The sequence below is a fragment of the Meriones unguiculatus genome, chromosome 17, assembly GCF_030254825.1.
Source record: "Meriones unguiculatus strain TT.TT164.6M chromosome 17, Bangor_MerUng_6.1, whole genome shotgun sequence".
Taxonomy (NCBI): domain Eukaryota; kingdom Metazoa; phylum Chordata; class Mammalia; order Rodentia; family Muridae; genus Meriones; species Meriones unguiculatus.
Window position 1 is genome coordinate 48,292,872 of NC_083364.1, and position 27,982 is coordinate 48,320,853.

Genomic DNA, 27,982 nt, shown 5'->3' on the forward strand with positions numbered 1-27,982 from the left:
ATGAAAATGATGAAGACAAACTAGTTTTAGACAAGGAAGTGACAACATTAGGAACAGCTCGGATCTTGGAGACAGGAGAGAATACTTACTAAAAGAAATGTAGACTTTATTCCTGGCACATCAATCATTCCTCTGATTCAGAAACTCGTGGAAAAGCTTTTCCTTTTGTCAGAGGCCTTAATATAAATTGTTTACATTGTGCAAGCTCTGTGATCTCTGTTCCTGCTACTGAACTCTGTCATGGTGGTTTGAAAGCAAACATCCTCAAAACATAAATGAGTCACATTTAGCCCAAGAGCTAAATTTAGCCAATGACCACTTTAGTCAGTCAGTCACATGGTGTGAAAATGATGGACCTTTTCAGATATAGCCAGTATTGTTAAAAGAGACTGTCTGTGCAAGAACACAAACTGAATTGTTCACCTACCTAATCACTATTTTGACATAAGTACACTTTAAGTACTTCTAAAACCTCCAAAGAAAAATGTCTTTTGTGGATAAAGGTGGCCTGTCTAAAATAGTACTCTGCAAGCTAATAAGCCAGCCTGCCATAGGAGAAAAAGTACAGACCTGGGCCAGAGATAAAAGGCCTTCACATTGATAGCAGGGGAGAATGAACTTTCTCCTGCACCTGTTTTCAAAACTCTGATATTACAGGCAAGTGCTCTCTTACTATCCAGGTGTCATGGAAGCCAGGTGACATCTGTGTGTGTGGTAGGCCCCATCAGAAGGAAAGTGAAAGGAATGATGCTCCTAATACAACCCACTGATGTCAAAGGGCATCAGGAGGGACACAACCAGTTATTTCAGTGCTCACAGAACGTTCTCACGTTGGCTCCAGCGAGGCTTCTCATTCGTTCACAGATACTGATTAAATATGGCTACTTGTAGGTTCTGGGGCTTCATGAGATCATTTATTCATTTGAGGAGTCTTATGTGTGAAAACCCACTTACTAGAAAAGCTTTCCCTCTCTTTGTACCTGTAAATCCACTATGTGTGCTTTACTTCCTGTCTCAGTCTGTTTCCTCTATCCGCCCTTTGAAAGGGCCTCAGAGTTGTGTGTCATCTCTTCTGTTAGATGTTTGCATCTGTCTATCAGATGGAAAGATCGGAATACCCAGCACAGTAAGACTTCATCCCTCAAAAAAAAATTTTTTTTTTCTATCTAAAACTTTCTTTCTCTGCTGCTAGAGAAGGCCTCTGGGATGTGTTCTGTGCTAACAAAGGGCGAACATATGAGAATAATCAATTTTATATTACTAGATCCAGGTATATGCAGACACCATACAGTGGATGGATCCAGACATGTTTTTTGGTATATTTACGCCGGTAATTATCTTTAACGTTGCGTTTGACATGGATATATACATGCTTCAAAAGTTACTGTGGCAGGTAACAGCTCTGTTTTCACATTACTCTCCATTCACGAACGATGTTAGTTATTTGTAGATTATAAATTTTTATATATAATATATATATATTTATAGAAAATAAAGAACTGGAGGAGGAGGGAGCATAAGGTACCTGAGTGGTAACTTCAGCTTTGTATCTAGAAGAAAAAAGAAAACGTATAGTAACAGTGTTCTATTATATTAAAAGCTCAGGGTAAAGCCATGGGGAAAAAAATAAACAATTTTTGACTATTTTAATGGCAGAACATTATACCAATTATCATTTTAGCTCTGGAAATTTTTAAGAATGTGACTATGAAGTGTATTGTCTCTATGAAGGAAGAATTTGATTAAAAACATCCAGTTTTAAATCCCTATCATCTACAGCTACAACTGCCGGGAACAGCAACAGTGCTGAGAAAGCAACTGTAGCCCAAATTGCAGTGGCTCCTAGGGACCAAGACATGAGGGCTCTATTGAGGAAAGACACTGAGATAAAACATACCTGAACACACACACACACACACACACAGAGCTGTGCACACACATCTTCCAAAGCTATGAAAATAGTTTTATAAATAGAAGGCTCTTGAGTAAGCCCCATCAGAAGCAATGCATTTTTAACTCAAAACCAAGCACATGGAGCTCAAACAAATGACCAGGAGGCATGGAGAATAAGATAGCAGTAGCAGCAGAGAACAGTGCCTTCAACGTGGTGTAGGTTGGCCCAGAAGAGCTTTGCTCAACCACTTTCTGTATCTCTGTTTAGGTGGGAATTGGGGGATGGGGGCATTGTTCTAGCAAAGTGAGCCAGGTGGCCACACTGCTAGCCAGTTCCCTGTCGGGTCGTCTGCTTTTTCAAAACAGAATGCAAAAGCAATCTGATCTTTCTACCATCAAATGTCTTTGCAGATACTCTTAATTACAATTCCTGGATTTGTGATTAATTACACCTTAATACTTTGGTATCTGCAATCTGTGAATAAATTATCTCTGAAGACTGTCCCCTGGTTACTCTTTTCAGCTGTTCTTGTAAGTTCAGATCCTATGCTGACTTCAGCCTCCATAAGAGACCTGGGTAGGTACCCCTTTCTCATCTCTTTTCCTTTCCTATACCAAAGACATATTTTATAGATAACTCATCTTCATGTTACGATCCTTTGCTAGAGATGGATTTTCACTACATGCAGTGGTGTGGGAAGAGACTGGAGGATATGGAAGACTGGCATATATTCTGCAAGCGATGCTTAGGGGAGAAGGAAAGTCTAGTGAAATGCTCATCTTGCATCTCAAGAGAGCAGTTTCCCAGCATGGAGTAGGGTCATACCTACCTTGCACTGACATTACGCATACACACTGTAATCAGTTTTCTTTTGCTTATTATTCATTTTCCTTTGAAGACAGTCAATTGGATAATGCCATTTAAAAGGTTCTTTGTAGTCACCATCAATATTACTCAAAAGCCAGAAGAATAGAAGCCAATAAAATTACCACTCAGAATTGTTGTGATATATACTATTTTAGGATGAACAAATCTATATTTAGACAAAAAAATAATAAGGTAAGTAGTTCAGAAAAGCAAAATAATCCAGAATCTTGTACAGGAAAAATAACCCAGTTTCCCCCTGTATTCATTTGTTAATAATGGGCACTAGAGTTTTATTTTAGATCGAATATTCATATGGATTAACTATGGGTATGTACCCACACATATGCACACTGACAGCACACACACATTCTTGTCAATTTTATTTCTACTTTGTGGACAGATAAACGAAACAGGGCTGTTCTTAACAAGTACAAATAGACATGTCGAGTGTAAGTACCCAAATAAAGGAAACTCGAGCCTTCAGGACAAAGAGATTTAGATAGTAAAGGGAGAATGTATTTATTTTATTTTACACATTTGTTTTCTGATAACTAAGAATGGAATATGGGTTTTCCAACATGATAGGCAAGCATTCTGCCATAGTGCTCTACCTCAAGTGAGACTTTTAGAGAAGAATGATCTTAACTGGGTGATACACAACTGGAATCCTAGAACATAGGAGCCTGAGGCATGAGGATCATTAGTTCAAGGCCATCCTAAGCAACATAAGGAGATCCTATCTCTAAATTAAAGCAAGGCAGAATCTGTGAGTTCTCACATCTTCTCTATACTGTTTTTCCAGATTCCTACCTTTTGTGAGTTTCACCAATCTAGCACTTCTCTACTCAAAAGACATACATTTTTAAGACACCGATGTTGTAATAGATGATTAACATTTACTATTGATTTATCTTCTGATAATGCTGTTGTTAATCTTCAGCAGCTGTATAACCAAATCACCATGCAGAGACTGGGTTTTTAGTTAACCTAGAACATAATGCTGGGCAATATTTACTCCCTCCTAAACCTGCAAGCCCTCAGTTTCCTAACATTTAGATTTCCCACATTATACTTGCTTTTTCTGAAATCTTAGGTCTGGTTCATGCACCATGTCCTCCAAGATCTCTCCTCCAGCTTCCTCTCCTCACTCTCCTCTTGCCCCTTCCTCCTCCTCCTTCTCCTTCTCTTCCCACTTCTCTCCTGCCTTCTGGCTCCTCCTCTCTTTCCTGTCCTCTGGCTCCTCCCTGCTCAACATTGTGTTTAGTTGCTTTATTTTGTTCCTGTTTACACAAGAGTTGAGACAGGATGCTTAGAATGAGTATCACAATGCAATATCTGGATTGAAACCAGAGAGTTGGGGGTGGGGTGAGAGAGAAATCAGTATTTAAATGAACAAGGGTAAGGTGTATACATTAAAAAATAACATTTTACCAACACACTGAGAATACAATGCCGCCCATGCTTTCATCTCTGAATCTCAAACTGTAATAGTCCACTGAATTTTTCCTTGTTTTTTTTTAAAAAATTACAATAATCTAAGCAGTTTATCATGGAAGGCTAATCTCATAAATATTAACAGTCTTGCTGCTACTTCTAAATTTGAGTCTTTCAAAAATATTTGTAAAAGGGGTTTTCTCATAGTATCATTTTTGCTTGGTCTTGAAAAACAAGATTCTGTGCATTTGAGTACTTGAGTGTGTTCAGCTGAGGCACAAGTGGACATGTGCCCCTGGAGGCCTGAGAAGAACCTCAGAAATCACCATTCTGATAATCTTTCAGATCACTTGAGAGAGGGCCTATCACTAACTGGAAACTCACCAGTTTGGCTTGCCTGTTTGGTCAGGGAGCCAGGGAACTAGCTGTTTCCTCTCACCAAGAACTGGGGTGAAAGGTGCATATGGCCAGATTTTTCACATGGGTTCAGGAGATTCAGCTCAGGTCCTCATGCACACAAGCAATATACTGAGTCCACTGTGTCTCTATCCTCCAAATATTTTAAAACTGTATAAATGTGTTCTTTTGTTTATGTACTTGTATAAGTCATATACAATTGTACATTATTGATAAAAATCTAATCTGCCTAAGGAGAAAAGTGTATGTCTGTGGAGGGTATGAATACATTTTCATTGTCTTGAGGTTTCCTTTTTTTTCTTTTCTTTCCTTGAGTCCAAATTGGATATTCATTTTAAAACAGGCACTATTTGCTGAGCTAGTTGTATTTTATGAACTGGAGTAATTATACAATAGTAGTTTTTGATGACTAATGAACACCCCGATATGGTACCTGAAAGCAATTATTTGTCATGGGTGTGGCGGTTCTGAGAACAAAAATCAAGCTTGATGGTCTTGCCTAGTTTACCCATTCATCTACAATCGGCAGACAATGAACATCTGGAAACCATGTGATTCACCTTTCTTCCATATACCTCCCACTTCCTGCAGTAGCATAGCAAGGGGATACTCCCATGATGGTTACAGGAGAAAGGAGGCCAAAATCCCTCAATCTGGTAACCACCTAGACTGGATTTATTGGTGTAATGTTAAGAGTAATAGTCATGGCTGTTAGAAGAACGAGGAACTGGAGCATTAACACAGTGGCATTATGAGAAGAACACAGTACCCAGACCTCTCTTCTATCAGCAGACTGACCATGGGTAGATTGTGACTGTAGTTATAGAACAAGACATTTCTTATAAGGAATGTTCCTATATAATAGCACTGACTTATGGCTCTCAAGTCACTAAAGAGACTCACACTTAGAATCTTGCCAGTAGTGGCATATTTAATGGGAAAGGGAATGTATAATTAACTAGCAGATACTTAGGCTTAGAATACCATGATAAATAGAAGAAAATTAGGATGGAAGTAGGCCATTTTAAAATGTTCTTTGTTCATGAAACCTGATGCTAAAGCCATTAAAAAGAATACATGGAAAAGTCAGCCAGTTTTTAATTATAGATAGATAGATATCTTGTTGTTTTATTTTTATTCTGTGTTATATAAGACCTTGGCCTGTGAATTTACTTTATCCTTCAGTCATCACTTTTTATCTCATTTTAAATGCATCTGACTTATAAGAAGTTCGCCTATGTAACCAAGTAATTAAATTCTTTACATTAATAAATTTCATGATGTGACTAATGTTTTGAAAGAAAGAACAAGTTATCAACTTAATATATTACTGACATGAACATAATGAACTGTAATTTGTTATTTGATTATGATGGTAGAGACTTGGAGTTGGTAAATTACTTGTTTGTTTTTTTTCCCAACATGATTGACAGTTTAGTTGACACAAATCCATAGCAAAGGATGTCCTCTTGTGAGCTAATACAATTTAATTCTGTAATATGGGTGCCGTTTTCTCTTCTTTGACATTTGTAGGTCTTTCTAGAAGCCTCACAAATTTAATTAATGGAGAGAGTCTGCTGACCTCAGTTATATCCTTAATTATATACAGTGGTGTTGTGCACGTCAGCTTCAAGTCAAAGCAGGAGAACCATACTCTAGGTAAGGATATATTTTTTTAACTTCTTAAAAGCTGAATTGTTTTCTTAAAAGAGTCATGAATGTTGTATCTTATTGTAAATTATGCTTATAGAAAATATCAAGTACTGGAAGGGAGTTGACCTTTATGTAGCGTTTTTTCTTTTCACCCTTATGGTGACTGAGCTGTAGGCTGAGGTGAGAGGAGCCTTGAGCAGGCATGCTCCAAACAATGTGATGGAAGTCTGTTGTTATTGCTGCTGTTATTTTGTTTTCTACTGTGCATCTCCAACCCAGAAAAATAAATAAAACAGCTTAGAAGATAAGCCAGTCGTTAATCCAGTCATAAAAATATGAGGCTGATCCTTCTCCCTCAGCCTTGACAGCATCTCCTAAGAGTTTCACTGAAGAAGAGAAAGGGAGCTATTCATTCATCTACAGAGCTGAGAAGCAGAGCTTGAAAGCAGTGACTTCAGTGTGCTCACTAGCTCTACAATATAGCTTTCCAACATCACTCTGAATCATGCGTGTCTTTCTTCCTTTAAATCATATGCACATAAATAAATGACAGAGAGGCATTATAAATGGATGATTGTAATTATACACTTGTGAACTTATCAACCAAGAAAAGAAATCTAATGTTTTCAACAATCCCTAGCACCATAGTGCTCAGTTCTGATCAAAATTTTTGCATCTTCTTCTGGAATATTGTTCTCAATGTGCAGTTTCTAAATGAGTGGGTAGTGGGAGAAGGAGCTCCACAGCACTCTAAGGATTTCCATGACTAAAAATACTCTCATGACAATACTAAAAGGTAGCTGCCTTTTATCGTATTGGCATTTGTACATTATTCAGTGTTTGTAGCTTATCTTACTTAGCCTATTGGGGACCATTCCTACACTAGGATAACACTACAGAGGGCATCAGAACCCAGTGAGTGGAACAATTGTACCTTGAGAAGTTTCATTCCTTCATGCTTCACAAACCATCTTCTTCTTTATAATTTAATTTTTATTTTATGTACATATGTCTGTGTGAGGGTATCAGGCCCCCTGGAGCAGGAGTTACAGACAGTTATGAGCTGCCATGTGGGTGCTGGGAGAGTCGTCAGTGCTCTTAACCTCCAAGCCATCTCTCCAGCCCCCATTGTCACCTTCTTTTCTGGTAGCAGGTGTTGCTGGACTCATTTGTATGTTTAGACCTCACGTGGTTACAGGACCATTCACAGAGTTCCTCTGCCATACTCGCACTATCCCCAGGGATATTCCTCTTTCTACTAACATATCTAAGATTCATGCTTTCTATTTAGCTGTGGGAATGAGTCCAGGTGGGACGGAATCCAAATCGCTTCAACCATATTGATGATACCCTACCCGCCAATGGACAAGGGTTCATAAAAGAACACATTTTCCCTCATTGGCCACACCAGAGAGCCAACTCAGGATCCACTGTCCACATTTAGCCATCTCATGGGAGGTGGAGGCAGGGGGATCAGTTATCAGAAGCCTTAGCTCCATATTGAATTCAATGCCAGCTTGGGCTATATGACACTGTCTCTCGGTACAAATGAAGAAATGGCAAGCAAAAATAAAATAAAATAAATCATCAACAACACTAAACAATAAAATAGTAGAAAAACTGTCTTTAGAACTTAAGAAATCAGAGAAGCACAAAGAATTGTGTGTAGAAATATATAATGAAGAACTGCTTTCACGAAAAGAAAACAAATAGACGGTCCAATAAAGAATTAGTCGGTCAGTTTGACAGGTGAACAAATATAAGGAACTGACTGGGCAGAGAGCCTGTGTTACGCTTTGGCATTGCCGTGCCAAACGCCTTTCAGAAACAATGCTTGTGAGGAAATACTGATTTCAGCTTGTGGTTGCAGAAGGTTGCAGTCCATCTTAATGGGAAAACATGGGGGAGTGATGCGATACACAGTGACAGGAGCTTGCTACCAGCAATGAAGAAGGGGACAGAGACCAGGACAGGAGCCAGGCATTACCTCTAGTGGCTTACCTCAGCCAGCCAGACCCCACCTCCAAAAGGCACTACAGCACCCAAAACAGTGCCACAAACTAACCAAGCACCGTTCAAAACATGTGTCCACATGGAACATTCGAGATCTAAGTCATAACTGACTCAGAAGCATCATTTTCTTTTTTCCAAGCCACATTCCATTAGATGTAGAACAATTGCTCCAGGAGGCTAAGACTTCCTCTTCCTTTATGATATTTCTTTCTTGACAATAATTCCTTTTATCTCCAAGATTGTACCATCTGACCAAAGAATCTGTCCAGCTGACCAAATGTGACCTTCAGTGTTTACATTAATGTGCATATGTGTCACTGCATTCACACTTGTATGTATATCAGTGTGTGTGTTTGTGTGTGTGCGCCATTGCACATAAGATTAGTAGACAATTTGTAGTAGTCCTTTTCCACCATGAGGGTTCTAGGTGTTAAACTCAGAAAATGAGGCATGGTCACAAGCATCTCTATCTACTGGGTCATCTCACTGGCCCTAGATGTTAGTATTTAAATAGACATTCTTTCAGTTTAGAAATAAGAAAATACCATGCATATAACAGATATAATGAGCAAATTTCAAGTAATACATTTTTTACCTAACCTGTCATACTTGTGTGTGTGTAATGGGCAAAACTGATGTTCTGATCTGTGTATGTAACTTGAGTGATGAAGATGATTGAACCAAGTAGGTTACCATATTATTGCCTTGCTTGCTTGTGGTGTTTTGTGGTGAGACATTTGAAATTTACTTTTTTTAATTATTTTGATATACAGCCAGAGTTTTTACCTTATTTAACTTGAGTGTTATAAAGATGTAATTAACTTTTACAAGGAAAACTGTAGTTCAATTGTATGTAATCGATCCCCAAACTTACTCCCATCTGAACTAAACATACACCACTCTCTCCTCTTACACCAACCCCAGCCCACCGCAGCCATCATCCATCTTTCTACTTGTATGAGTTCAATTTTATTAGATTCTGAATGTGTATGTGTATGAAACGTAATATATGTAATCATATAACATATATATGTGATCATGTGGTATTTTGATATTTGTCTTTCTGTGCCTGGCTTGTTTCTCTAAGCATAATAGCTTTTAAGTGAAACCATACTAGTGTGGATGACAGGATTTTTTTTTCTTTTTAAAGACCACATATTATTCCCATATACATATACATTAAATGTTCTTCATCCATCCCCCTACTGATGGACATTAAAGTTTTCTCCATATCTTGGAAGTACATATTTCCAATTTTAGAAGACCAGAGATGGTGAAGCAGTTCAGTGAGTAAAAGAATTTGACACACAAGCCTAGTGACCTAAATTTGATCCTTAAAAGCCACATAAAGGTGGAAGGAAAGAACTGACTACTCAAAGTTGTCCTCTGACCTTCATATGCATGCTGTAGCATGCTGACATGCACATATATGATGATGATTTGGTAGTGATGGTGGTGGTAGTGGTGATGATGGTGGTGGTGGTGATGATGATGGTGATAGTGGTGGTAATAAAGGTGATGGTGGTGGTGGGGATGATGATGGTGATAGTGGTGGTAATAAAGGTGATGGTGGTGGTGGGGATGATGATGGTGATGGTGGTGATTATGAAGGTGATGATGGTGATGATGATGGTAGTGATGAAAGTGGTGGTGGTAATGATTATGGTGGTGGTAATGGTGGTGGTGGTGATGATAATGGTGGTGGTAGTGGTGTTGATGGTGTTGATGATGATAAATTTAAATGGGAAAAGAAAATTGTGGTAGTTTGAATGAACATGGTCCTCACAAGCTCATATATTTGAATGCTTAGTTCCCAGTCAATGGACAGTTTAGGAAGGGTTAATAGATGTGGCCTTGCTGTACAAGGTGTGTCACTAAGAGTAGGCTTTGAGGGTTCAAAAACCCATACCAAGATCTCTTTCTCTCCCTCTCTCTCTCTCTCTGCCTCTACCAATGATCAGGCTGTAAGCTTTGAGCTACTGCTTCAGCCTGTCTGCCTGCCACCGTGCTCCTTTCCATAATGGCTATGGACTAACTCGAAACTGTAAGCAGTTCCCAGTTAAATGCCTTCTTTTGTAAGTTGCCTTGGTGCTGGTGTCTCTTCACAGCAATAGAATGGTGACTAAGACACAGATGAACAAATGTTTCTCTAAGGAAGACATACAAATGTACGCTAGGCATGTAAACATACTCAGCCATTAATGACATCAATAATTACGGAAATACAAACAATGCACACAATAAGATATCACCTTAAACGTACTGAAATGACACTTATAAAAACAAAGAAATATAAGACTTGGGACTGGAGAGATGGCTCCATGATTAAGGACATGGCCTGTTCTTCCAGAGGACCTAGGTTTTATTCCTAGCACCCACGTTTGCTCTCTGCCATTTGTCACTCTAGTTTCAGAGATTCCAACACCTTCTTCTGACCTCCTCAGGCACTACGCACAAACATTGAGCACAGACATAGATGTAACTAAAACATACTTCCAAATAAAAGAAAAGAGTAATGTCTGTTAAACTATTTTTAATTAAAATTACACCATTTTCTCCTCTTTCCTCCCTCCACACTCCATACAAGTAACATTATACAGACTGAGCAGGTTATGTTTATGTACTTAGGAAAAAATTGATTAAAAATAAAAGGCCTACCAGATGCTGGTGAGTGTGTGAAGGAAAGGCACTCCGATGCACCATTGGTGTAAATTAATTCAGCCATAGGAAAATGGCATGGAGGGTCCTTAAGGAACTACAAACAGGACTAACATATAGCCCAGGAAATTCAGTCTCTTGAAGGGATCTCTGTATTTCAGTGATCATTGCAATAGAACTAACTGTAATGATAACAAGAGAAAACTTGATTAGCACATCATTTAATATGAAATTCATGTGAGTTCTATTAACAGTTTTCATTTCTCTCTTTTCTTGTAGCCCATAATTTACTAACTACAACTTGGTCGTATCTTATTGAAAGCTTCATGGTTGGAATCTTAAGTACAAAACTGATTCAGTTATGGATGGCTACCATTTTTGGTGATGACGTCAATCACATCACTCTCATCTTTTCGGTCCTGTACCTCATCTTTTATGTTTGTAAGTGGGAGGACTCATGCTTTACACTAAATTACATAGAAAGAGTCACAATAAAAACATCCTCAGAAAAGAGATAGCTATGAAAACATTTGTGAATTTTTTTCAAGTGGAATATTTTTGTTCAAATATTATTATCAAAAAATGTAAAAAGTATGAACACCTGTACACAGAGAATAATGTAACGTCTGTGTAAAGCCACAAAAGCTGACATGTTCACCTCCAGCGGAGATCATGCTACCATTTGAGTTGATCCTTTTGTTGTTGTTCATTCTAAAATTAGGTGAGCTAGTTGGGATGTCTGGAATATTTACTCTGGCTATCATCGGACTTTTTCTAAATTCTACAAGTTTTAAACCAGGAGTTGAAGCATTTCTCCTCGAGTGAGTGGCCATTCTATTTTCACTTTGTTTTATACACTGGAAGCTATGAAATTACAACCATCATAATATCTACATGTTGTGATTAAGGCAGTGATATGTAAATTATCCCATTCATTTCTCTGTAACATTCATTGCTGCATAATTTTAGACAAAACAGGTCACCTAATCTTGAATTTGCATTGAGTCTATTTTCCTACTAACTCACATCCCTTTTAGTGAAGATTTCGGCCGTTTATCTCTGTGACTCTGGCGAACATTACTCTGACATTATTCCTCTAATGGTGTGATAAACATAAACTTCTGGCTTTCGTTTTCCAATGCTTCCCCCCTCCTATGAACTGCCCACCATCTTATCTGAGCCGCTCACTTTCACAGACATGTAAAAGCTACTGTATAATCTCAATTCCGGGAATCTGTTTAAAATATAACATGCACCAGGCCCTGTTCTTAAAAATGGTAGAAACAAAAGATAATTGTGCCAACTCATACTGCTTACTTCAACATCCTAGAGAAGGTCCACTCTACTGTCTGAGAGGGAAGAGATCTCCAGTTCCCATCTTTTGTTCTCATTCCCTCTGGCCCTCCATTTCCCACAGCTCTGCAACTCCTCAACCAAATGACTGATCATGTTACCCTTTACTGTCTCCCTCATCTTTTTGTAGACTCCTTTCGTCCTTATCTAGGACACTGTCACCACTGAATGACTCTTTGTCTCTACTACCTATGAACTGAGGTGGTTTTGTGGCAAACTTGTGATTTTTGTCCCCTGACACTTCTGTACTAATTCCTACCACTGCTTAATTATATTGCTTAACACTTTAGTAGCTGTAAGTGATGTTAGGACTTGGGGATTTACTATCAGTACTTTCAAGTTATGTGAATCATGGTTTCTGGTTGTTCAATTACTGTGTTGTTATGTCCTGCTGCATACAACTGCAACTTAAATATTTCTTTCAGACTTCAGGCTCAATGGAAAATGCAAGTTACTAACTTACACAAATAAACTAATTCAAATTGCTTTAAAATTATATGTTTATCTGCCTTAGTGTTCTTTTCTTCACAATTCACTTTAATCCTTATTGAGTGTTAATAAATGCCTCATTTACCTTTCTATTGTTGATAATTGCATAATGTCTCATGTAGGTAAGCTTCAAAATAAACATGTAAGTTAATATTTCATTCTTCTCAAAAATGCAGATTCTGGAATTGTCTGTCCTTTGTTGGTTTTCTTATGGTGTTCACTTTCATTGGACTTCTAATCCCTGCTCACACATATTTATATATATCATTTTCTGATGTGTATTATTCATTAAATATCTACTTCACACTGATTGTTTTAAGGTAAGAATACCATGTAAGCTTTGTTTATAGGAAGCTTTCTAAAAATTATTTTATAAAATAACCAAATTATTTCATATATCAGACTGAATAGTTAGTTGTCTCAAACTTCTCATGTGATCATTGACAAAGTAATGCCCAGGAATTTTCTCAGATTTTAAATAACTTAGAGTAATGTAAATGCTTTGAAATTTTCTGAAGATAAAAAGCTTTATAATCTACTAAGATTACTAGGAGAAAACTACTGTTAATATTTGGCATATTTAATCCAGTATTCTCTATCTTTGCACAAGGTTGCAATAACTTAACAATAGAAAATCTTGTGAATTTGCTCAGAATTATGCTATGGTGTCTTTAAATTTAAGACTGTAATTAGAAACAGCTCTTTAAGAAATCATAATGAAACCCTCTTTGTAAATGTCCCCCTGGTAATTTTGCAGTCCTTTTTTCCAGTCTTAAGAAACAGAAGAGTCTGAATAAAAAGGAGATGAAATACTCTAAGGACGCCAGCCATAACTGGAGTCTCACAGCTACCTGTCATTCAAATATTTAAGATTCTACTTCCATCTAGGATAATTAGCTTCTTGAGATCAACCTCCTACTTCGAAATTCTTGTCCCAAATAATCATAAAAATTTGGTATAGCAGTTGGGAATGACGTGGGGAATGGGAAAGAACTGAGCTAAACGGACAAATCAAGCAAGGTGAAACTGCAAAGAAAAAAGAAAGGAAGGACCCTTCCCCCTCATTTTCCATTTACCACTTCTTATTGTAGCCTGGAGGTTACAAAACCTTTGTCTTCCATGTGTGGAATCACCGCCCACACATGACATGAGGTCACCTGACCACTCAGCAGTGCAAAGAAATAACGAAAACAAGTCATTCTCTATGCGTGCAGCTCTATAGCACTTGCTTTCCTTTGGAGCCTTGACAACAGTGTATGAAAGATGGCTCATTGGAAATACAATAGAATAAAATAGAAAGACATGTATACCAGAAAAATAACTTAAAAACTCATTTTGTCTTCCAGACTTCTGGTCTTTCTGCTAATGAGCCCCATTTTGTCTCGACTTGGTCACGGTTTCAGCTGGCGCTGGGCATTCATCATGGTGTGGAGTGAAATGAAAGGGACACCCAACATAAACATGGCCCTCCTGCTCGCCTACTCGGATGTTACTCTTGGTTCTGAGAGGGAAAAATCTCAAGTAAAGAAAGCTACGTTTTCCTATTTGGGCATTTGATGAGAGTGCTGTTCAGTGTCAATTTTGTAGTGCAATCCCCGTATGGCTTTTCTGGGGCAAGGGGTTCTTGTTCTGTGGTTTGTTCATTGTGAGAAAGTTGTGAACTAACCTATAGGGAGAGCCAAGAGACAAGGACCCGATCAAGGCTTCTAGCCAAGTGCCTGCAAGACTGGTGCGAAAAAAAAAAAAATCAAAATTTTTATCCCTGTACCAGCTTAGAGACACCCAGCCACTTTCACACGTCTAACGGGTTTCAGATGAGTATGAATTAAAAAACTGTAAATTATTTTAAACAGCAGCCGTTGCAAGACACACCCTCGATCGTTTCTATTTATTTATTCCAGAATCCATTCATTAAAGGAGACGGCTGGCTGGGAGTTGGCTCTGTCTCCTTGTATCCCTCTATATGGTTACCTTTCAAAATGCCAGGAAGCAAAAGAAAAGAAATGGCCAGGTAGAGATATCTAAGGAGTGTCCTAACAGAATGTACTAGAGCGCATGTTTACCACATGTTAAGGCGAGATTATTGCAAAGAACTTTGCAGATCCCAAGAGGAAAACCACAGTCCTGAAGCTATTTTTCCCCCTAAAAGATGATTGAAGATACTCATGTGCAAGGATATAGTGCGTCCCCAGATGACTTTTTTCTTGCCTGACATCCAATAATCTCCTCATTCGCCACAATCATGTTAGCATGTTACAATCTAGTTCAATTTGTAATACAGAATATATTGTAATAAATTTCCTGAATATTTATTTAATATATATTTTTTCAATTCTAGATACTATTTCATGGAGTGTCAGTATGCTTAATTACCCTGATTGTCAATAGATTTATTTTGCCAATGGCAGTTACTAAACTAGGTAAGCCCTACTATTTACTATGGTGAGGGAAGAAAAATTATTCCAATATTCTATGAAGCACTGGTAATAAAATATTCATCTAGCCAGAGTGGTGGTGCACGCCTTTAATCCCAGAACTTGGGAGGCAGAGGCAAGCGGATCTCTCTTAGTTCAAGGCCAGCCTAGTCTACAAAGTGAGTCCAGGAGAGCCAGGGCTACACAGAAAAACCCTGTCTTGAAAAGCAAAACAACAACAACAAAATCTATCTAGATACATGTCGGTGTTTTCTAATTGGAGAGGAAATTGTATAAAATGTATAAACCTTTCAGGCTAATATAGTTATTTTTAAAGATTTTTATATTAACCTAGTATAATTGAAGAATACTATAAGTTCATCCAGTTACTCAACAAACTTTTTAATAAAAATAATCTAGTTACTAGACACTATTGTAAGAAGTATTACATTCTGAAGATAGGTAAGATTTCTGACCTGGCAGAGTTTACATAGGAATAAAGAAAAAAAGAAGCCGTGAATAAGTCAAGTGAGTTCGTGTGACTCACAGAAATAAAAAATAAGCCATAATCAAAATAAAAGAGAAAAGATAAAAAGTGCTACTTTTCCAAGGAAAATAGAGACTGTGTATGCTCAAGGGCAGAAAGCAGTAGAGGGATTTGACCCTCAGATAATATGGCAGGTAATTCATCTGACATACTTATTTGCCCATATAATTTTGGAAGCTGAGTTCCAAGAACTTCAGTGTGAATGTCTGAGAAATGAGAAAACCCTCAGCATAAGTTCCAACCCAAGCACAAAAGAAGAAGAAAATCAAGTTCAAACAGTACTGCTTCTTTACCTAGAAAACTGGGAGAACAGACTCACTCTGAAAAATAGATAGATAAATAAAATATAGTTATAAAATAAATTCAAGATAGGTAAAGACTAGTGCATACAAAATGGTTAGTCATCTTTCCCTAGCATATAGTAAGCATTCAATAAATATTGACTATTGCTCTTACAGTTGGATCTCAAAAGTCTGCAAGTACAAAAACTTTGAACCACTGCCTTTCTTACCAATAAGAGTTTATGTAGAATCTTTAATGTTTAAGCACACTTAGTGGTAGGGCTTAGAGATAGATCAGTATATAAAGTATGTGCTGCATGAGTATAAAAGCATGGGTCTAGATTCCTAGAAACCCATGCCCGCCCACCCCGCCAAAAACCATATGCACCTGTAACCCTATAACAGGGAAATGCAGAGAAGCAGATCCCGGGAGCTCACTGACCAGCCACTGCAGCCCAGAAGCAAGCCTCAGGTTCAGTGAGAGACCCTGCCTCAAAAAATAAGATGAGGAAGTGATTGAAAAAGGCATCTCACTATCAACCTGTTCCCTCCCTCCACATACAACCATGCAAGGCTAGCATGCCTGTGCACAGGTACACACACACAAGCACGCACTCACACACACACACCACAAACGATTAGTGTTGGTAAATAAAGAACAAAAGGATATTTTATGATTCATATCAAAATAGTATTTTTCTGCTGTTTGTAACATGTGCTCTTTTCCCTAAGGTCTGCGTGATGTCACATCAACAAAATATAAATCGGTTTATTATACGTTCCAACACTTTCAAGAGCTAACCAAATCTACAGCCACAGCACTCAAATTTGACAAAGATCTTGCTAATGCTGACTGGAACTTGGTTGAGAAGGCAATTATACTTCAAAATCCTTATGCGGTAAGCATGCAATATCTCTCTGTTCCATTAGGGCAAATATGAATGCCAGTAAATAGATCATATCATAAATATTCATTCAAACTCAAAATGTCTATAATTTTAATTCATATTCATCACTCCCTATTTCCTGTAACAGTAAGGAGAATGTCTTAATATTATGGTTATTCTGTGACAGAGTGGAAGTCACAACCCATTGGCATACATATGACGTACAAGTCAATTAAAAAGAGAACAGTATATTGGCACAGCCTTTCAAAGATATTGTGAAAAAAAAAAAAAAGAGGAGAGCAAGCCTGAGAAAATATTCTCTTTTCACAAGACCAGGAATAAGAATGGTCTCAGTCACTTATTTATTCATCATTTACTTAGGTTATTAGACGTTCTAAGCACTGGCTACAGCCTAGAGTATGGTTACTTGCATTTTATATAAAATAGAGGCCAAGATCAGCACCAAAAGTTTATCTGTGAGTGAAATAGCACTTTCTATATCTGAGAAATACTTAAGAATGTCTCAGAACATACTTCATCATCTTAAAGCACTTAGAATGTCAGCCAGGACTACAGGAGAACATGATTCAAACACACACACACACACACACACACACACACACACACACACACACTAGTACTCACCACAGCACTGAGTCATAGCTGCCACCAAGGAAATGGCAAGTATCCCTGTGTTTTCCCAAGGCTGTTCTTCTGTTTCCATGTCCTATGCCATGCCGGTTTTCATTGTAGTCTTTTTCTGCATCACATTATGGAAATGGATGCCAAGTCCATTTCATATTCATAAACTGTGCTTGAAGATACGGATGGGGACTCAGAACCCAGCCTTGTCCAGGAATCCAACTGGAATTTCTGCTTAAACAAATACTCAGTTGATTCAAAGGCTTCTTCGGTTTTACTGGGTCTCTGGGGCATTTTGCTGACCTGTCTGACTGCATGAGGGTGGTCTAGAACTCCAGTGAGCTCCCCACTCCCACTCTGGAGAGTCTGATGCGCATTGTGGCACCAGACCTTTTCACTCCACTCCCCATCTGGTCACAAGGCAGCGCCCAAGACACTATCCTTGTCACTTGATTTGTTTCAGAAGCAGGTGACCAGGTACTGGCATTGTCCTCTCTTTACGGTATAGTCCTGGGGTGACTACTGTGCTATAGATAAGGCCCTAGTCCTATCTATATTTTTATAGCTATAAATTTTCCATATTTACATCCATTTAATAAATGTTCACTCTTCTTTTTTTCCGCCTTGACTGATTCATTTAAACCAGTAGTCACCAAAGTCTAAGGGCAGCACACTGTGATTGCTACCCATCTTTTCCAGTCCTGACACAGTGGGTGATGGGAGAATGCACATTCACAAGTGATGCTGAGATGGTCAGGGACCACATAAAAACAATAGCTCAAAGTGTGACTGTACATGGGATAGCTTCTATAAACACTCCATAATTCCAGAAAACCACCTATCAGTGGTTTTTATCTCCTATAGAACTGAGTCAGTAGTGAGACCACTTGAGCAAATAGGAGCAATTAGATATTTTTCTGTATCTACCAGATTTTCTTTCACTTTCTGTGAGATTGTAGATTGTTTTTGCTGAACAACATATTGATATCCATGTACTATGTTTTTGCTTCTTTTTATTTTATCAGTTGAGCCAAGAAGAAACAACAGAGCATCAGAAGGTGAAATGTCCAGATTGCAATAAAGAGATAGATGAGACCCTCAACATTGAAGCAATGGAACTGGCCAACAGGCGTCTCTTGTCAGCCCAGATAGTAAGTTCAACATTTTACTCCTTTAGAAATGCTGGGGACCCAAAACTGTTGCAAACAGTTCTCCCTTGCTAGATATATTTTGATTCCTTCGCCCTACATAATTCAACAAGAGCATGCTAGTACAAAGTTCCAGAAGAGTACTTTGAGAAGAGAGAGGGGGGAGTGAAAGACTGAGTGAGGAAGTGAGGAAAATGGAAGAAAGAAGAAAAAGAGACAAGAAGGAAGGCAGGAAAGAAGGAAGGCAGGAAGGCAGGAAGGCAGGAAGGCAGGAAGGCAGGAAGGAAGGAAGGAAGGAAGGAAGGAAGAAAAGGGAAGAAATAAAATCTCAAAAAAAGGTATTTAGTTTGGGAATTTCACAGATGCACATGGCAGCCTTCAGCTGTGTTTAAAATAAGTGGTTCCATGATACAGCTGTCTGATTCTAATCCAGTTATTTTTCAAAGATTTCCACCAAATCCTATAATAAATGTAGATAGAAGCTATTGTGCTTCCATTCAAATCTTAGTTAAAAAGTAGAGAAGCTTATCAAGTCTCTTCAGGACTGGCTGCAATGTCCTCTTCTGTAGCCTAGCAAGGATGCTCCTCCCTCAGGGGGGGGGGGTTTGAAGATTTCGCCGTTGAGTTCATGTCAGAAATAGTCCCTGTTCCCCTTAGTAGAGAACCCACTTGGACACTAAGCTAGGGTCAGATAGAAGGGGAGGAGGTCCTCCCCTATTAGCAGACTTGGAACGGGGCAGGGAGAAGATGATGGAGGGAAGGTGGGATTGGCAGGGAATGAGGGTGGGGCTACAACTGGGATACAAAGTAAACATCCTGTGATTAATATAAAAATGAATAAATTTTAAAAAAAGAAAAAAAAGACTCACACACACATACACACACACACACACAAAAGTACAGAAGCTCTGTGGTGCAGCAATGAACAAGACTCTGGGCAATTTCCTTTAGCTTCCTTTCAGCTTTCTATCAGCTTTCTATCTAGGTCACCATCTTAACCGCACGCTGTGGCTGACCCTTTCAAGGCATCCATGTTCGTCCTCCTAGAGTACAGAACAATCCCTATCTTTCAACCATTGCCACCATTCAAGATTCTAAGCCTTCTGCTCACTGACCCTGCTTGGGAAATGGAAAATCTGTAAGCTGTGAGTTTTCTCTCTTTAGCAGTAATCAAGGCAGACATGTTCTCTTAGGCCTCACTTTCCCTTCAGCTCACTCAAGCACCTATAGTACTTTGAAGCCTCAGCAGTAGTTCTATAGTGAATGAATGAATGGCTGCCTGGTGCTGAATCCTACCTGCAGACTTTTGACTTGTCACATCCAATTAAGTGTTACCATCTGCAGGGGAAAAATGCCCTCACACACAGTTAGGTGGGCATGAGGGAAAGGTTTTGTTTTCTCCTGTTTTGTTTCATTTTTTAGCCAGTTCTTCCATCTCTTTGAAATCCTATATTCTAGGGGGCCATGGTCCCTGAGGTAAATGGAGAAAAGCAAGTCATCAGAGATTTTCTCTGGAACTATCTCTGAGCAGCTTCTAAAGTAAAGACATGGAAGTGCAGAAAAGAGGGTGCCCATCAACTGCGCCTTTGTAGGGACCTAAGTCCAATTCATGCATGGTCAGTCTCAGCAAGCATCTCTGGGCCCTGGTTGGTTGGCTCTGTTGGGCTTCTTGTGGAGCCCCTGCAACTTCAGGTCCTTCTCTCTTTCCTCCCACTTTTCCACAAGACTTCCCTACATATCCCCCAATGTTTGGCTGTGAGTCTCAGCATCTGTTTTGAGGTGCTGCTGGATTAATTCTCTCAAAGGACAATTCTGTCAGGCTCCTCTCTCAAACTTAGCAGAGTATTGTTCATAGTGTCAGGGGTTGGTTCTCTCCAATAGGATGAGTCTTTGGTTGGGCCAAGCATTAGCTGGGCAGTCCCCCAGTCTCTGCTCTCTCTGCTCTATCTTTATCCCTGCACATCTTGTAGGTAGGGTAAACTCAGGGTTGAAGAGTGTGTAGATGGGTTGGAATTCCCCTCCCTCTACTAGAAGGCTAGTCTAGTTAGATGTGCTCTTCAGCCTTTATGGCCTCTGCTACCAGGAGTCGCTGCTTGACTCCTCCTCATATCCTGCCAGGGGCCTGCCCTGACTTAGGCCTCCAGCTTCTTACCCTCCCTCTCCTACCTTGTGCCCTCTCTTATTCATGATTTGTTATCTTTAATTTTGTATTTTGTAATTTTAATTTTTCCCTGACAATGATTTTTATTAGTTACTCTATAAATATCCAGCTTTATGTAGATATGCCTTATTAAATACACATTGTTCAAAACATTGATATTTTGTTTTCTGTTGATATTTTCAACATTTCCAACCAAGAATATCTTTACAATTTACCTAACCATGGTTTAGTAGTTAGGTGTGCCCAAACTTTTGACATTGCAAAATGACATTATCTATGGATTTCATAATTGAGTACCATAAAATCAAGTTAACTAGGTGACTGTGGCCTCATAGAATGAGTTTGGTAATGTTCTTTCTGTTTCTATTTTGTGGAACAGTTTGAAGAGAATTGGACTTAGCTCTTCTTGAATATATGGTAGAATTCTCTGCTAAAACAATCTAGCCCTGGGCGTTTTTTGGAAGGAAGACTTCTGATGACTGCTTCTATTTCTTTGGGGGATATAGGACTATATCCTGATGTTGACTTAATTTTGTTAAATGGAATATATTGAGAAAATTGTCCATTTCAATTAGAATTTCAAATTTTGTGGCATATCGGCTTTTGTAGTAAGACCTAATGATTGTTTGGATTTCCTTGGTGTCTATTGTTATGTCTGCCTTTTCATTTCTGATTTTGTTGATTTGGATAGTTTCTCTTTGCCTTTTAGTTAGGTTGGCTATGGGTTTGTCTATCTTGTTGATTTTCTCAAAGAACCAGCTTTCGGTCTCATTGATTCTTTGGATTGTTTTTTTGTTTGTTTGTTTGTTTCTAAATCATTGATTTTAGCTCTGAATTTGATTATTTCCAATTGTCTACTTCTCTTGGGCATGTCTGCTTCTTTTTTTTTTCTATGGCATTTAGGTGTGCCATAAAGTGGCTTGTATGAGGCACTTAATGCTCTGAACTTTACTCTTAGCACTGCTTTCATTGTGATCATCCTGAGTAAGGTGCCCAGAAGCAGAAAGACACACTTATAAGTGGATATTAGAAATATAATATAGGCTAAACATACTAAAGAAGCTAAGCAAGAAGGAGGACCCTGGGTAAGATGATCAATCCTCACTCAAAAAGACAAACTGGGCAGATATTGGAAGAAGGATAAAACAGGAAACAGGACAGGAGCCTACCACAGAGGGCCTCTGAAAGACTCTATCCAGCAGGGTATCAAAGCAGATGCTGAAACAGCCAAACTTTGGGCAGAGTGCAGGGAATCTTTATGAAAGATGGGGAAGATAGAAAGAGCAGAGGGCACAAGTAGAGTAACAGAACCAAAATATTTGGAACCAGGGGTCTTTCCTCAGACTGATACTCCAGTCAAGGACCATGCATGGAGATAACCTAGAACTCCTGCACTGAAGAGACTTATTTAGAATATTAGGAGGGGTGTGTGTGTGTGTGTGTGTGTGTGTGTGTGTGTGTGTGTGTTTGTATGTGTGTGTGATATTGTTGTTTGTTTGTTAACTTGATTTTTTTATAAGTTTTACTTTTGTTTTTATATTAATTACAGTTTATTCACTTTATAGCTCAGCTGTAACCCCCTCCCTCATTCCTTCCCAATCCCACTCTTTGTCCCTCATCTCCTCTCTGCCCCTTTCCAAGTCCAAGTTCTCCAGCTCCAGGGTTTTCTCTCTTTGTGTGTGTATTGTTTTCTTTATTGATTCTAATTCTGTTTTCATGTCTTGCATCATTTCCTTCATCTGTTTGAATGTGGATTCCTGTCTTTCCATGATGACCTCTATTTCTTTGTTCATTTCCTCACTGTTCCTCTACATGTGCCTCTATTTGTTTGGCTGTATTTGCCTGTATTTCTTTGAGAGCTTGGTTTGTTTCCTCTTTGTGTGCCTCTAATAACTGGATAAACATAGAGTTGAGATAATTTTCTTGTGTTTACAAAGAATTAAAATATCCATTTATTTTGGGGGTTGCTGGTGAAGCCATGATGTAGGTTTTTTTTTTTTTTTTTTTTTTTTTTTTTTTTGCTGGATGTGTTTTCTTATGCCAACCTTTATCCATCTGTGTATCTGTAACCTTCACTGTTTGTTCCTGGAGTCTGTATTTCAGACTGGGTCCATCTATCTCTGGTGTCTGGAGTATTCTTCAGCAAGATGAGAGAGGTCTAGTTTGAGAGTAGATGTTTGTGTTTCAACTGAAGCTAAGGGAGGAAGGTGGAAGGCACATGTGCACAAGCATGAGAGTGTGCCTTGAAGGACAGGGTGCTAGAGCGTAGATGCCTGGAAGGGTGGAGGGGGTGCTAGCACTGTTCATGGGTGCAGTGCACATGCACAGGTGCCCTGAATGCCTCAGTTGGCCACAGGCCTGTCCTACTGTCCTCCCACTACTCAGATGTGTCTGGGCTCTAGGAATTGTTTGCCTGGACTCCACTGGTAGACCCACAGAACAGCGACTTCAATGTTGAGAATGCTGTCCCAAGAATCCTTATGTTGCCCACAGTGGAGGTGTGGGTGGGAGGGATCAGATGTCTGGCTGCTAGCATAGAAGGACCCTGGATCTGGGGCTCCGCATGCACTCACTTGAATACACACTCACTTGCTTCCAGGTCTAATCAGAAAACACAGGGGTTCCCCTGTCTTCTACCCTCAGATTTGAGCCCATAGGGGCAAATGAAAGTATAGGAGATCCATCAGATCAGTGGTGTCCACTGTTTGGCTGCCAGGCAGGGAGGCCTGTGCTTGAGAAAGCTGCCTCTGCTGTCTCATTCACCAAGCAAGGAGGCTTCTGCTAAGGCTAGCCACAGCCTGCTGCAGCCGCAGACCTGGGAGGGCCCGTACTGCTGCCGCCTCTGCCTTCTCTGTCACCAAGCAGGGATGCTCATGCTTGGGACACAAAGGAAGTTCGGGGGCTCAAATATTCACCACTCTCAGTCACTGGAGATGTTCACAGGTGACCTGGATCCAAACTGTCCCAGCTCACCTGTTGTCCCCTCTCTCCCAGGAAGCCTCAATGGTGATGATCTGGCTTCAGTTGTCCCTCCATTCGGCAATTATGGAGTTTTAGATCCTGTGCCTCTCAGATATGGTGTACGCTGGTCACCACCATTTGAACCCCTGCCTCCTTCCCTCACATAATAACTTTAATCAAAACTTTTTTCAGGCGAGCTACCAGCGGCAGTACAGGAATGAGATTCTGTCCCAGAGTGCAGTGCAGGTGTTGGTAGGCGCAGCCGGCAGCTTTGGTGAGAGGAAGGGAGAGTAAGTATGCTATTAAGAGAGGCTTCTACCCTATGCCACTCTGTGTGTGAGTTTTTGCCGTGGTATGTTGTAATCCCCGTTCACCTGCTATTATTTGCACAAACCTCCTTCTGCTCTGCACCACAAACCCCTCTCCATGTCCCAATCTTGAGTCCTTACGGCTGCTGTATTTGGGCAAACATCCCCTGAAAGAAAGTCTTTTTCTCCTTTTTTTTCCCATATGCAAAGTTCATCTGTAGCAAACTGCCTTTTCTTTCAGCCTCGCTGAACACCTGAATAAGAATCAAGTGTCCCTTAATCCCCGTGGGTCCTTCTTCACAAAGCACAGATGAACCACACGTGTCCTCTGGTAGCAACTGGCTACTATGTCCTTGTAAGCTGGTACTGATTTCCTTGGATCCATCATCTTAAAAAAGCTGGTGTTTTGGGGAACAACCTCAGGTCACCCTTGTAGGGGAATGAAAGATCTATGATTAGAAATAGGAAGCAGGTAAACAGTGCTTAAAATGTTTACACAGTTGGCACAGCGTCTACCCAAAGCTAGGACATACCTTCCAATCTAGATTTCTCCTTACTGCTGAAGAAACTTAAATCCAGCTGCTATGACACTAAGGTCGTTTCCAGAGTCAGCTTAGACCTGCTTGGATCATCATCCCACCAACATGCATGTATTGTCCCTACATCCTAAATGTGATGTACCATTCTCGTGTCCATTCACATGTGTTACCCACACAGTTGAGAGAAAAAGCTGTATGTGAGAAGAGAATTATGGTTTACTCATGCATGACTTCCTCCAAGAGCATGAGTTTTCACTTCCAGCCAGTCGATGCAAGTCATTACAACACTTTATGTGTTGAGGTAGAAAGATAAAGCTTTTTAAAATTTGGGTTTCTTAACATATATTGAAGTATTTCCATATATAATTCAAGAGTCTCCATTTTTTTCTCTAAACCCCTACCTTTGAAATGAGTGGATGACCTTTGTAGAATTGAAGGAACTGGACAAATTCATCTTTTTAAAACAATGCCCTCTGAGGACACTGAAAATTGTCAGTGAAAGTTTTTAAATGGCTGAAAAATTGTCACTCTAAAAACCATTGTCATTACATGGTCTGGGAGAGGCAATGTGAGAAAATAAAGCATTAAAGAGAGAAAAAAGCCTTGACTTTTTTTTTAGCCTTTAAATCAAGTGCTAAGGCAAAGAGAGTCATGCGCAGAGGACTTAGAGGAAATTGACACAAGAATGTCAACAGTGGACATGAGGAAAGGACTCAAATGGACTGAAGCGACAATGCAGGGGATTGGGGAACCTATGACAATTAAATTCCCACATATAGGATGCATATTTAACATCAATATATGACATATGCCAGACACTGCAGGCAATATCAGAGTAGCAGCCTTGTGTTCCCCTGCTAGAGAACTACTGATCATACTTTTGGGTATTTCTTTGTTCAGCTACCTAGGAGCTGATTTTGCCAGTTCTTGATTAGAATCACCTGGTAGCTCCACAGCTTGGGGTGTCCTGTGGCAAGAAAAACAAGTCTAAGTATAGAAGATGCAGAGGGCTTACACGGGGTACCAGAACATATTTCTAGTGCCTAGGCAACACCTTAGGAAACAATGCCTTCAAGATATTGTTTATTCTTACTGAAGGCTGTGTCAGACACACAGCATTGAACATGACTGAACATGTTCCATGCATTACCTATTTTTACCTCACAAAACTTCTTTTAGTGCTCCTGTTATCCTCATGATGCAGAGAAGGAAAGTGAAGAGAAATTTAATAACTTGCTTGGGGTTCTTTGTCTAATAAATCACAGAGCTGGGATTCAAAGCCAGGCTGCTCAACTATCCCATCACAGAGACCACACTCCTTCCTAAGTCAGGTCTCAGCAGTGAATGTGTTCATATCGAATGAAAATCTAAGAACCTGAAGTACTTTGTAATTAGGGTTCTGGTCTCACATAATTTGGAGATTCATAAGATCCTGTGAAATTGTCAGACCTTGTCTGAGATAACAATTCTTTCAATAGGGTTTCCTAATTCTTCAGAAGTCTATTTATATGTCCCCTCTATTTATATGTCTCCAGAAGTCTATTTATATGGTGGAGAGTGTCCTCTTACTAGCCTATCCATGACAACAGTTACTGAGGTGGTTACTTTGTATATTTCATCACACTGATCCCATGGACCCTTAAAGACACATGTTTTCTAATGCTTTATCCATAGCATGTACCAAGCATAGTAGATTACTTTTAATAACTATTTGTAATTTATAGATGATCATATTATATACATTTCCAATAACCTCCTTGGAATGACTTCATAATATTGAATTTCAGAGAATCGGATGGTGTCATCATTTTTGATGATATCAATAAAGCTATAGCACAACAAAGCAAAAACCTTACATAAATTTCAGAGTGAAACAATCAAGAGGAAGGACAAAGCCAGCCTTTGCACTTGGGCTTCCAGCAGTTTTAAATAGAGAGCAGAGAGCCTGGTGAACTTTTTGATAAAGATAATAAGAGAACCTGGTGAAGATAAATTCCTCATAAAATCAAGAGGGCTGGCTACGCAAGACCAAGTCACCACTCACAGATTTGCGCTACTTCAATTAAAAAAAAAAATGAAAGAACTGTATAAGCAGCTTCCAGTAAGTGCTACTGAAATGCACTTGTGAGTCCGACCTCTCCAAATTAATATGTTTACCTTTTGTAGTCACTTAAACCCAGCTACTTGCTGTGAAGGGAAACATGTGTGAGGCAGGTTAGATGCCTTACTTACTGCTGAATTATCCCAGCCTGACCCCCATGAACTAAAATGTTAGTGAGATCTTTCCCTGGGCTGGTGGTCCTGGGTTCTATAAGAATGTAGGCTGAGAAAGCCGTGTGAAGTAAGCTAGCAAGCAATACCCCTTCATGGCCTCTTCATCAGCTCCTGCTTTCAGGATCATGCTCTGTTTGAGTTCCTGACTTCTTCCCATAATGACTAGCCATATGGAAGTGTAAGCTGATTAAACCCATTCCTCCCCAACTTGCTTTTAGCCCATGACATTTTGTCACAGCAACAGAATCTCTGACTAAGATGTACATTTAATGATTTCTCTCTCTCTCCTAGATATATGAGTCCTGAGAATATAAAGAATTATTCTGAAAGCAAAAAACTCCTCTCCTTCCTTAGAAAACTATTACTCAACTGGGTGTATAATACTAAAAAAGATAAAGGGAGTCCATCAAGGTGAGCAATCCTGAAATAGAAAATGTGATGGTAACTCTTTGGAAGTTAGTTTCTTTTTAAATTTTAATCTAAATAGTTTGTGAACTATTTTAAAGTCCTTTAATTTAATTCCTTACATATATTCAAAAAATTACTTAAAAGAAGTTAAGATATGAGCTCCACAAGGACCAAATATATCTGGGCACAGGGTCTTTTCTGAGACTGACATTCAACCAAGGACCATGTATGGATATAACCTAGAACCTCCACTCAGATGTAGCCTGTGGTAGCTCAGTAACCAATTGGTTTCCCAAAGTGAGGGGAACAAGGACTATTTCTAACAGGAACTCAATGACTGGCTCTTTGGTCTCCCCACCCCCGAAGGGAGGAGCAGTCCTGTTAGGCCACAGAGGAGGGCTTTGCAGCCAGTCCTGAAGATACCTGATAAAACAGGATCAGATGAATGGGGAGGAGGTCCCCCCTATCAGTGGACTTGGAAAGGGGCACGGTGGAGATGAGGGAGGGAGGGAGGGACTGGGAGGGAATGAGGGATCGGGACACGGCTGGGATACAGTTAATAAAATGTAACTGATAAAAAAAATTAAAAAAAAAACTGAAAAAATTAAAAAAAAGATATGAGTGACATTTTGCT

At 39.4% G+C, this 27,982-nt stretch overlaps 1 protein-coding gene across 1 annotated transcript in view; it reads left to right on the forward strand.

Annotated features, from left to right (window-relative positions):
• Slc9c1 (solute carrier family 9 member C1) overlaps positions 1-27,982 on the forward strand; it is a 74,412-nt gene that overhangs the window by 9,364 nt on the left and 37,066 nt on the right. Inside the window, exons 3-14 of the mRNA XM_060370988.1 lie at positions 1,265-1,393; positions 2,305-2,470; positions 6,146-6,271; positions 11,216-11,377; positions 11,658-11,757; positions 12,955-13,098; positions 14,125-14,299; positions 15,117-15,198; positions 16,753-16,919; positions 18,575-18,700; positions 24,012-24,109; positions 27,232-27,351. Coding sequence (XP_060226971.1) covers positions 1,265-1,393; positions 2,305-2,470; positions 6,146-6,271; positions 11,216-11,377; positions 11,658-11,757; positions 12,955-13,098; positions 14,125-14,299; positions 15,117-15,198; positions 16,753-16,919; positions 18,575-18,700; positions 24,012-24,109; positions 27,232-27,351 — 1,595 coding nt within the window. The remainder of the gene's footprint in view (positions 1-1,264; positions 1,394-2,304; positions 2,471-6,145; positions 6,272-11,215; positions 11,378-11,657; positions 11,758-12,954; positions 13,099-14,124; positions 14,300-15,116; positions 15,199-16,752; positions 16,920-18,574; positions 18,701-24,011; positions 24,110-27,231; positions 27,352-27,982) is intronic.